The sequence below is a fragment of the Pipistrellus hanaki genome (assembly GCF_964339955.1).
Source record: "Pipistrellus hanaki genome assembly, chromosome: 3".
Lineage (NCBI taxonomy): Eukaryota > Metazoa > Chordata > Mammalia > Chiroptera > Vespertilionidae > Pipistrellus > Pipistrellus hanaki.
In genome coordinates this window covers 184,952,446-184,964,063 of record NC_140505.1, presented here as the reverse complement: position 1 = coordinate 184,964,063, position 11,618 = coordinate 184,952,446, and the positions used below count along the sequence as shown (strand labels likewise).

At 50.5% G+C, this 11,618-nt stretch overlaps 1 protein-coding gene across 2 annotated transcripts in view; it reads right to left on the bottom strand.

Annotated features, from left to right (window-relative positions):
- Nucleotides 1-5,311: 5,311 nt before the first annotated feature.
- Nucleotides 5,312-11,618, bottom strand: part of LOC311620562 (DNA dC->dU-editing enzyme APOBEC-3C-like) — a 36,591-nt gene continuing 30,284 nt past the window's right edge. Inside the window, exons 2-3 of one of the 2 annotated variants that reach the window (XM_084880044.1) lie at nucleotides 11,079-11,223; nucleotides 5,312-5,771 (exon numbers count right to left, since the gene is read on the bottom strand). In XM_084880044.1, the coding sequence (XP_084736170.1) occupies nucleotides 5,454-5,771; nucleotides 11,079-11,223 (463 nt within the window). In that variant the 3' untranslated portion in view covers nucleotides 5,312-5,453. The remainder of the gene's footprint in view (nucleotides 5,772-11,078; nucleotides 11,224-11,618) is intronic. The other variant, XM_084880045.1, reaches the window with a different exon arrangement.

Here is an 11,618-nt window from a genome sequence, read left to right as displayed (position 1 = left end):
AGTGGGGACTGAGCATGCCTTGGCCTTAGCTTTGAGCGTTGGCCCTAATATTGGGTCCTCAAGAAAAGTCCCGTGGGCACCCTGGTACTAAGGCCCACCCTGCCCCTCCGCACGTTTCCTGGGCACGGCCTTCTGCGCGGGCACAACCGCATCCGTGTTCCTGGCGTTTCACCGCGGCCAGAGCGGCCGCTGGCCGGAGGCAGAGCTCTGCGTCCTCAGCCCTTGTCTTCTTGTGGCAGGAATTCCAGCCGGAGACAACCCGCAGCAAAAGCAGGTGCACCTTTACTCTCAGGAAAGTCTTAGCCGGCAATGCAGGTGCCCCGCTGAGGTGGGGGCTGGGGAATGTATACCCCTAGGCTGGAGTGTCCCCAAGCAAGCCTTATTTCTCAAAAAATATGTATACTGAGTGGCCAGATTATGATGACCTCTGAACGCATAATAATCTGGCCACTCAGCGTATATCAGATATAGTAAAAGGCTAATATGCAAGTTGTCCCCTCAACCAGGAGTTCAACCAGCAGGCAGGCCTGCCAAGTGCCCATGTCTCTCCCGCCCTCCCCCCCCCCCCCAACCCCGACCACGCTGGCCAGACCCCACCCATGCACGAATTCATGCACCGGGACTGCTCAGAGATCATCATAACCTGGCCACTCAGTGTACATCCCCAGGCGATGAGGCTCCTCCCCCAGGTGTGCTCACTGGTTATTCCCCTTCCCGGAGCGGCTCTCACGGCTCTCCTCATGTACGGGCCTGTCCACTTCTTATCTCATTTCGCTGTGTCGTGTCTCACACGTATGCCCTCCCAGCCCCGGCGCCTTACCAGCTCTCACAGGTGGAGACAAGCACGTAGGCTAGTTATTAGTCCAGGCCGCACAGCCAGGAAGTCCCGAGCCAGGAATGTGAACCGTGTCTCCTACAGCAGCCCCTTACCCACAGTTTTACTCCCATGGCTCAGTTACCCACAGTCACATTTGGTCCGAGAATAGTAAATGGAAACTTTCCGAAATAAACAATTGATCTCGGCTGGTGTGGCTCAGGGGCTGAGCCTCAACCAGTGAGGTCGCCGGTTCGATTTCCAGTCAGGGCACACGCCCAGGTTTCGGGCTTGATTCCCAGCAGGGGTCATGCAGGAGGCAGCCAATCGATGTTGCTGTTTCTCTCGCATCGATGTTTCTATCTGTCTCCCTTCCCTTCCTCTCTCTCTCTCTATCAATAAAAACATACCTTTAAAGAAAGAAATAAACAATTTATAAGCTTTAAACTGCGTGTCTTTCTGAGTTGCGTGATGAAGTCTTTGGCCTTCCCTGAGTGCCATGCCCAGGTCACGGGTCCCCCCTTGGCCCCGTGCTTCTGCCCTGTGCAGGCAGCCAGCCCCAAGGTCAGCACCTATACCCATCGCACAGATGGGGAAGCCGAGGCTCAGAGGGCAAGGCCTTGCCTGACAGACACCTCCCAGCTGGTGGGTGGCAGAGCCAGGTGCCAGGAATCTCACCCAGGCCTGTGATGCTGCCCAACTCTCTCCTGGGTCACAGCCACTTTGCTCCAGGCCGCACAGCACTGGGAAGGGGAGAGCTGTGGGACAGGGACCCTCGTCTTTAAAGGCAGGAGCAGTGAGAACTGGTCCTTGGAATGGGCAGCAGGATACGTCCTGGGGGAGACTCGATGGGAAGGGGCCTGAGGGGCAGAGGAAGGGTCTCCCACGTACAGACAGGAGCCTGGCTCGGGCTGTTTCCCAGCTGGGAGGCTCCTGGACAAGCTCCACAGCTCCTCAGAGCCTCAGTTTCCCCATCTGTCAGATGACCCTCAGGCCTGCCTCCGGAGGTGACCAGAGGGACAGGGTGAGGAGCCGGTCCGCACCAGACAGGTCAGGGTTTGGGGAAGCTGCAGGACGCGGCTGCCTGCTGGCAGGAGCTCAGTGCCTCTGGCCTCTCACAGCAGCGGGAATGGCTGGTGCTGCTCACAGGGCCCTTCGCCAGCAGGAGGACATGCTGCCCCAGGCTCCCCGCTGAGAGCCCTCCTCCCGGGTGTGGGAGGAGCTGCCCGTCACTAACACCTGGAGCTGAGCGGAGCGCTGGCAGATGTGGGGGACGGAGCCCTGGTGGCTTTGCCCAGGGCCAGCAGCTAGGAGGGGCAGAGTGGGGAGGACCAGAACCAGCTGCCCTAACTCCAAAGCCACCCACCAGACCCGGCCTTTCTTCTTTTAAAATATATTGTTACTAGACGTCTGGTGCATGGATTCGTGCACCAGGGTCCCTCAGCTGGCCTGGGCCCTCTAGCAATCCGGGAGGCACCCGGCCAGGAAGGGACCACGCTAGGTCTCCAATGGGTGGCCAGGCTTCTGGCCCAGTCCCCAGTTGGCCAGACCCCAGCTATAAGCTACCTACTGGTCAGAGCATCTCCCCCTTAGTGGTTAGTTCATGTCATAGCAATTGGTCAAACAGTGGAACAGTCGGACACTTAGCATATTAGGCTTTTGTATGTATAGATTGATTACAGAGAGGAAGGAGAGAGAGATGGAAATATCAATGGTGAGAGAGAATCATTGATCAGCTGCCTCCTGCACACCCCACACTGGGTAGTGAGCCCACAGCCTAGGCATGTGCCCCTACCGGGAACTGAACCCTGACCTTCTGGTTCATAGGTTGATGCTCAACCACCAAGCCATGCTGGCCAGACCCTAGCCTTAACAAGTTACCACAAACTGGTGCTCATATGCTAGGGGAGGATAGGTTACTCTGAGGACAAGGTTCTTGTTTTCCCCGTTTTCCCCTTGCTAGGTATTAGGGTTTTGACTGGTGATAATGCAGGCTGTGAAAGAATTCACAACAGGGTGAAGGAGATACATACTAAGCACTGGCCTGCTCTTTTAAAAGGCAATGGCTGCCGTTGTAGGTGACAAGGAAGCAGGGGGTGGGGAGTGGATTTGGGACTGGGATAGTCTGGCAGCTATCTTATTAGTATTTTTCCCAAACCTGTGAAACATGTTTAGAGTAAAAGTTATGAAAAGTTGAAAAGAGGCTTGTTTGAAGAGGACGGGGGAAGGGAACTTTCTACTAACTAGTGACTTCCTGGTGCAGATTATCCTGGAGTTGTAAAATCAGCAGGGAGGAGGGGCATGCAAGAATGTAGCTTTGAAAGTAGCTTGTCTTGTAGTTTGAACAGAGGGGCTGTTTGAATGAGAGGAGCTAACAATCTTGGGGTTTAGTTACCAGGTGCTTCTCATTAATTGTGGAAGGCCACAGCAAGGGCAAAGAGGCCTTGTTCTTGTCCTCATATGCACACTAGGCACCCAGGGCTTTCTTCCCTGGTGTTTCCATACCCGGACCGTCATCTCTGCTCTGCTCATGCCTGTCTAACAGCATCCCTAGCTGGCAGCTCCTCCAGTGCTACCCCTCTGGCCGTGATTTGGGAATGGATAAGGGAGGAGCAGAGCGAGGGTGGGTGCGATGAGGACAGGGTGAGAGGGGCTCCTGGGGAAGCAGTCTGGAATGGAAGCAGGTGAGTCAGGGTCAGGTTGGACATAACCTGGGAGACAGACACACAGGACAAGGCTCCTGCTTTTCCTGCACCATTCACTCAGAAAGGTCCTTGGTCATTGTATGGGCTGAATTGTGTCTCCTCACCCCAAATTGACATGCTGAAGTCCTCAGAAGGTGGCTATCTTGCGTCAGGCCTGTACAGGGATTCAGTTTAAATGAGACACTTAGGGTGGGCCCTGACCCAATCTGACTGATGTTCTTACAAGAAGAGAAGTTTGGACACTTACCATGTTTCCCTGAAAATAAGACATCCTCTAAAAATAAGACCTAGTGTATGGAAAGATAAGACATCCCCTGAAAATAAGACTTAGTGCAATTTTTGGAGAAAAGATTAATATAAGACACTGTCTTATTTTCAGGGAAATAGGGTAGAGGGACCTGAGGGACTCACCAAGGGTCATACTCTAAGGAAAGAGCATGGGAGGACAGAACAAGGAGGCAGCCATCTGCAAGCCAGGGAGAGAGGCCCCAGGGGCAAGCAACCTGCCGACACCTCCATCTTGGCCTTCCAGCCTCCGGAACTGTGAGGGTCAAAGTGTCTGTTGCTAAGACCCTCCCCTGTGGAATTGCTACTGAATCACTTCACAAAACCCAGGTTTGTGTGTCCGATGAGGTCATAGCCAAAACACAGAGACACCGGTGCTTGAAGACAGAGGAAGGTTTATTGGGTTTGGCCAAAGAAGAGGACAGCGAGATCTCTCAAATGTGTCCTCCCCAAAAAGCTAAAGCCAAGGGTTTTTATGCAGCGAGGGGCCTGGGGGAGGGGAGCTTCAGAGAAGCTGGAGAGAAATCCGTGCTTCTTCAGTGTTAGATAGGGCTTCTCCATTTCAGCTCTGGGAGCCAGCCGCTTGGAGACATCTTTCCGTCCCAAAAATAAAGCCATGGATTCTCCTCAGTCCCTGAGAAGACAAAAAGACAGACACGTTAGCAACTTGTGAGGACCTTCCAGAGAACAAAGGGAGTTGAGCAGGAAGAGTTTTGCCATGTGAACAAAAGCTTCAGTAAGCATAGCTGCTCAGCCCACCCCGTGTGGCTCAGTGGTTGAGCAGCGGACTCTGAACCAGGAGGTCACGGTTCGATTCCACATCAGGGCCACATGCCTGGGTTTGGGCTCAATCCCTAGTGTGGGGAGTGCAGGAGACAGCTGATCAATGGTTCTCTTTCACATTGATGTTTCCATCTCTCCCTTCCTCTCTAAAATCAATTATATATATATATATATATATATATATATATATATATATATATATATATATATATATATTAATAGCTGCTTAAAAGACTAGGGGCATTAACACCACAGGGGCTGGGCTACAGTTTGTTACTAAGGAAGCCCTAGCAACCAAATGCAGTCATTCTCTTCTCCTCAGTCTTCTGATGGCCACAAACTTACACATCCATGACCTGTTGTGTTCGGTTTAGTAACATATGATTAATGTGGCGAGATGGGAGGCCCATGGAAGGGAGAGCACCTTTGCCGGGGGAGAGGGAGGCACTGAGGGGTGGAGGGAGGAAGGCTTGGTGGGGAGGCACCTGAAGGAGCAGAGAGGTTCAGAACCCAAGTGAAGGTCTTGGGAGGTAAGGGGTGTGTGGGTTGGGGGCGGGGGCGGTGCGGGGGGCTGAGGAAACCCATACCAGAGGATTTCATCAAGCTTCTGCTGCAGACTATAACAATCTGGATGCACATACTTCGAGTATTGAAAACGCCTTCTCCTGTAGTACACAAAGTTATCCCAGCAGTATTTAAAATCTGCAGTAAAGAGGGGAGAAAGCAGGCAGGTCAGCCTAGGAGCCTTTCTCTCCTGAGCCTCCCCTGGGCAACCCCACTCAGGGCCCAGTTTCCTCCTTGCCAGGTGTCATCACTCCTACCTCAGTTTCCCAAGTTCCCCAGCCACTCACTCTCCCTGGGGACTTCTACCTGGCCCCCCCCCACACGCCCATTTCTGCCCAGATCCCTCTGCTCTCATTCTTTGGGGCCATCATGGCCACCTGGGCCCCTGCATCCACCAGATCTCGAAGCCCCTGGTCATCTTCGTTCTCATAGTAGAGGCGGGCAGCAAAGAGCCTCAGGTCCACGTTCACGTTCATCCCCAGAAACTGAGCCACCTGCTCTGCACACTCCAAGCAGGGGCTCCAGGATATGTACCAGGTGACATGGTATTGCACATCAGGAGACAGAACCACGTCACAGAACCAATCCAGGAAGCAGAGTTCTGCGTGGCCAGGATTCAGCTGGGAGAGATGGAGAGAGAGGACCCTCGTGACAGAGCAGGCATGTGACAGAGGAGACCTGAAAGAGCAGGCATGTGACAGAGGAGGCATGTGACAGAGGAGACATGTGAGAGAGCAGGCATGTGACAGAGGAGACATGTGACAGAGCAGGCATGTGATAAGGCATGTGACGGAAGGCATGTGACAGAGCATGTATGTGACAGAGGAGGCATGTGACAGAACATACATGTGACAGAGCAGGCATGTGACAGAGCAGACATCTGACAAAACAGGCATGTGTCATGACTGGGGGCTGGGCACCAGGGGACAGGGAACAATAGTCTCAGGGTCATGTTGATTATCCCAATTTATTTTTTAAAAATATGTTTTTAATGATTTTTATTTTTTAAATTTTTTTTTATTGATTTCAGAAAGGAAAGGAGAGGTAGAGATGAGAGAGAATCATAATTGGCTATCTCCTGCATGCCCCACACTGGGGATCAAGCCCACAACCTGGGCATGTGCCCTTGACTGAAATCAAACCCAGAACCCTTCAGTCCACAGGCCTCTATCCACTGAGCAAACCAGTGAGGGCTATTTTCTTTTTAAATTATATATATATATATATATATATATATATATATATATATATATATATATAATTTTTTTAATTGATTTTTTTTACAGAGAGGAAGAGAGAGGGCTAGAGAGTTAGAAACATCGATGAGAGAGAATCATCGATCAGCTGCCTCTTGCACACCCACTACTGGGGATGTGCCCACAACCAAGGTACATGCCCTTGACTGGAATTGTACCTGGGACCTTTCAGTCCGCAGACCGATGCTCCATCCACTGAGCCAAATCGGTTTCAGCAACTGAGGGCTATTTTTATTGATTTTTAGAGAGAAGAATGGAAAAGGGGAGATAGAAACGTTGATGAGAGAGAAGCATTAACAGCTGCCTCCTGCATGCCCCTCACTGGAGATCAAATTTGCAACCTGGGATTGTGCCCTGAATGGAATCTAACGGTGACCTCTTGGTGCAGGGGTCGATGCTCAGCCACTGAGCATCCCCACAGAGCAATTCATCCCTTTGGAAACCCTCCCCTCCCCAGTGTTTTACTGACTCATCCCTTCCCACCTCATCCATGAACTCCAACACCCGCCCTCCCATTCTCTCATTCCACAAGCTTTTGGGGGGTCTGCTCCAGGCCAGGCCGCTGGGTCCAGGCTTGTTCCCGGGTGCTGCCTGCCGGGAGGGCCCGGGGCCGTGCTGCCCACAGGGAGCCACTGGCACAGGGTCTCCTGCGCTCTTGATGTGCTCGCCTGCATGGATGTGTGCGACAAACACGGAACACACACCTCGTCTCCGTGACGTAGTACGAAGGAAGAATGCAAGCTATCTCGTGAACTATTATATGAACTGCTGGAGGTCTGATGCATGAAAATCCTGCAAGAATAGGCCTTCCTTTCCCTGGCTGCTGCCACGGGCTTCCTCAGGCACCAGGACCCGGGCTTCCCTCCTCCTCCGGCTGCTGGCAGGCACCTGGGACCTGGGCCCCAGCTACGCCCGGAAGGACTTCTAGTCTAATTAGCATGTTACCCTTTTATTATTATAGATATGTTGAAACACTATCTTCGATATATTACTAAGTACGTTATCAACATTAAATGGATCGATTTCTCTGAAAGTTTGCACACCGGGTACTAGAAAACATTAAATGGCCTAAGTGACCCGCTTACCCTCCCACGGGGAAGTACTGCCACAGGGACACCCCTCCATCCCATAAGCGCTCTGAAGAGTCTGCAGTCCGGGTGGAGAAGGGAGGGCTGTGTGGTGGGCATTTCACAGGAGACATTACTGCTTGCTCAGAGCGGGCAGGGGCACACAGGATGTGGGTGTGGGTGCTACCCTGGGGATCCACATCCTGAGCCTGGAGGAGGCAGAAAGCAGCTGGGGGTGGGGGGGGCACAGCCAGCAGAGCACTTCCGAGGCCCCATAAGGCTCTGGTGCACAGCGGGCCCTGACTGTCCTAGACCCTCTTTCCTTTCTTTTCTCTTCTTTCAATCAACATTTTAATAGCAAAGATACCATTTTTAACATGGTCAAGTATACTTGGCTAAGCCTGGATTTTTAAAAACACAAGTATCTAGTCAAAGAGTATGACCACATAGCTTTGTACAGAACATCCCATAGGTCAACAGAAAATACATTTGAGCACCAAAATATTTAAAGAGACTCTCTAAGCAGCATTTTATTTCTGCAGAACAGACATATACCTTGTACTGATTTAAAAAGCACTGGTAGATAAGTACATATAGTGTTAATAGACTGTCATTAACAATGACCTGGTAATCTTTCAGTCCGATTTGGATGATTCATAAGCTAAATCTTACGACCACAACAAGATTTTTTATTGGCATTAAGATGTTACCACGTTTGACAAAACAAAAAATCCAAAACACAAACAACTTAAAATATTTTCTATTTCAAAGGAAAATCAGCAACGCAGCTGTACACCGTACTCTACGGTGGTTTTGTCTCACGTGAGGGCTACTCTACCGAACAGGGATGCTCCCCGGGGCTGCCCCACGGAGGGCGCAGCAGGCCCGGCTCCCTCACGGGCGCGTGTCCTGGACCACAGCTTCATAAGGACACGTAGGCCCCCACCCCGTTCTAAAACTCACAGCAAGGAAAACCGACCCCAAACAACGTGAGGCTGGTCCCACTACATTTCCAACCCCTGCTCCACTGGACCGACGGTGGATAAAGAATCTGTTTGCTAACTCTACTGTTGCCGAGAAACATGTAATTTTCAGTTGCACTCAATTCCTTTCTTAGTCCACGGAGCCCTGGAAGATGGAAGAATACCAGACCTTCTAGGTGCGAAGACAATGAACATTGGAGAGCATTGCTGAGCAACTCGCAGAGCTGGCTCCCAGGAAAAGGGGATGACGGACACACAGACACCTCTAAAGGAGCATGGAAAATTAAATTATTTATGTGTAATTTCATAACTTTCCTGAAAAGGAAGTGCGCAAGCATTTTAAGTGTCTGAAAGCGCAGTAAAAGACAAAGAAGAAAACACACGATAAGTGACAACCACATTTCTGGGAAGAGAGTCACTTTTCAGTTATTGGGGAAATGCCATTGCTGTAGGAGAGCAATGGTGAAACCCCTGTGATGCGTATTTAAGTACATTTTAACACGCTTTCAAGCTCATGTTTTTCCATCAAAACTCTGCTGAATTAGGTCTGGCAAGTCAACTTAGCATTGGTTGGTCATTTTGTGCTTTCAAAGGGTTCAGAATATTTTTCAACCCTTTATATGCCAGGTTTGGCAGACAAGCTATGTTCCTTAGTGTGTGTGTGTGTGTGTGTGTGTGTATCTTCATTTATAAGTAGAGGCCTGGTGCATGAAATCATGCACGGGTGGGATCCGGCTGGCCTGCTACCATTGGGGCTGATTGGGGCGGGACCAGCTGGAGGGAGGGGCCAATGGAGGTTGGCCACCCACACCCTCATTTAGGGTAGTTGGGGGCTGATCAGGGCCGCAGTGTGCATCAAAGCAACTAGTTGTTTGGTGTTCTAGTCGCTCGGCTTTTATATATATATATATATATATATATATATATATATATATATATATATATATATAGCCTAGAGGCCTGGTGCATGTATTCATGTACTGTTGTGGGTTTGTGGCCTGCAGGGATGGGCCCACTGTGGAAGCGATACTCATCCTGGTCAGCCAAGCTGTGCTCCCACTGTGGGAGCTCACTGACCACGGGGGCATCTACTGTGTTAGGCGTTTGCCCCCTGGTGGTCATTGTGTATCATAGTGACTGGTCAACCAGGCGTTTTGGTCATTCCGTTCAGTTGCTGGGCTTTTATATGAGGGATAGCATTTCACGTTTTTATGGTTCTAATCCAGTTATTTAACGTTATGGCAAACACATTCATTTTTGCAATTCTCCTACAACCAACATCTTGAGTATCAAGCTTAGCCTGTGGAAAATTTCACAGCACATAACAGAGGCTGCTATATGGCCTATCAGAGAGACGTCAGGATGTGAGTGTTACCGCTGAGGCAGCCCACAGCTTGAGCTCCCAAGGAGAATGGGGTGAGAAGAGTGCTCACTTTGTTGTATGTATGATCTTGTGAAAGAAAAAAGCCACATGCTAACCTGACAAGCTCAGGGAAGGCCTGCGTGGCAGTCTTGCAAACCCAGAGACCTAAGATAACCACAAAAGATGGTTTGAAAATTAAATATCTAACAGGTTATAGTAGGTAGTCATGTCCCAGATATTTTCCCAGATAAAGATCAACTTCAATCTTTTTACTGAGCCCGTTTGCCTTTTTGCCTCTAAGATAACATATCTGTGAGATGTCTGGGTAACTTGTAACTTCCCTTTTTCCGGAGCCCCTGGGGCACAACCAAATGTGGTGGGTGCCAGGACAGATGCCTCAAATTCCTTCTTTATCATGTTAATTGTTCCTGCCCTCACCTGAGTACACCTCCATCATTTTACTTTTGATCCAATCCCAGGAGTTTCCCACCGCTTTGCTTTCTCCTGCCTCCTTACTCCATCACCAATGAATTTCATGTAACCCACCTATGTCCCTCCTTTGATTTCAGTGTATAAATAGAGAAATGTAACCCGCCATTCTTTGGAGCATTATCTCAATCCGTTTAGGTTCTGCTTCCCGGCATATGTCGACAGTTTTGGCTCAAATAAACTCATAAAAAAATTCTTTACAGGTTTCAATGTTTGTTTGTTTTTCGTTAATAATCTCAATCTGAGACCCATTTTGCTAACGTGGCTTACTGGCGGAGTTCCAATAACAATAGAGCAATCACTGAGAAACAGGACAGGGAGGTGAAACAGGCCTTTATAAAAGTTTGCTTTTGAATATGGAAAAAGCATTTATGCATGTGAGTCCAATCGAATGTACACTTTTCTATACAATAAGCCTGGCAGCACTTTTACCCAAGCTTAGGTGCTCTTTCCTCCGGACGGCTCAAGGCCGCTGGACGAGGGAGCCCTGAAGGCCAGCAGGCTCGCTGGAGGAGGCCTCGTGGGTAAGTCAAATGCCATCGTCTATGGCGGCAGCCACCCACCTCTCAGACCTCACAACCCCCATGCTCCATGGACCACCGGTTGGCAACTGCTGGTCTATGGCGATCAGGAGGGTCCGGCAGGGGCATCCGGGGTGAAACGCAGGACAGAGTGTGGGAAGAAGCCTCTGGCATTTTACATATGTCATCTCCCCCCTCCTTCCCTGGCTCAGCTCCTGCCTCTGATGACCACATCGTGGGGCACATACCTGGTTTCGAAAGACACCCTTTAGGGAGTTAAGAAATGAGCCATTCTTCCATCTTTCCACCTCAAAGCAGAGGAAGGTAGACTTCCGCCCAATGGAACTTAGGTTTTGGAAGTTGAAGTCGAAGGTCTTGCGATACAGTCTTCTCCTTTGATTGCAGGGGGCAAGAGAGAAAACCGAAAATTCAGTGTTCCCTCGAGTTTCTCCCATCTGGTGACTCCTGAACACCATGGAGAGCCTGGGCACCTGCCTCCCAATAACCCTTCCCTCCAGCATTTCCTGCCGCCTCAGGCAGGAAGCTGGGAGAGAAGAGGGCAGGGACAGTGGGCAGGGGGATGGGGGTAGAAGCCGGGGCTCCTGTCCTCTCCCTTAGGGCCGGCTCTGCTGCTTCCAACAGCTCACCCCCACCCCCACCCCCAATCATTTCAATTCAGAAATGAGGAATAGAACGGCCTCCACCCCCAAACACTGGGTTTTCATGTTGAGGTGGAGCTCATGCCTGACCTTCACCTCTGCACGTTTATGAGTATTTTTTAATGTCAG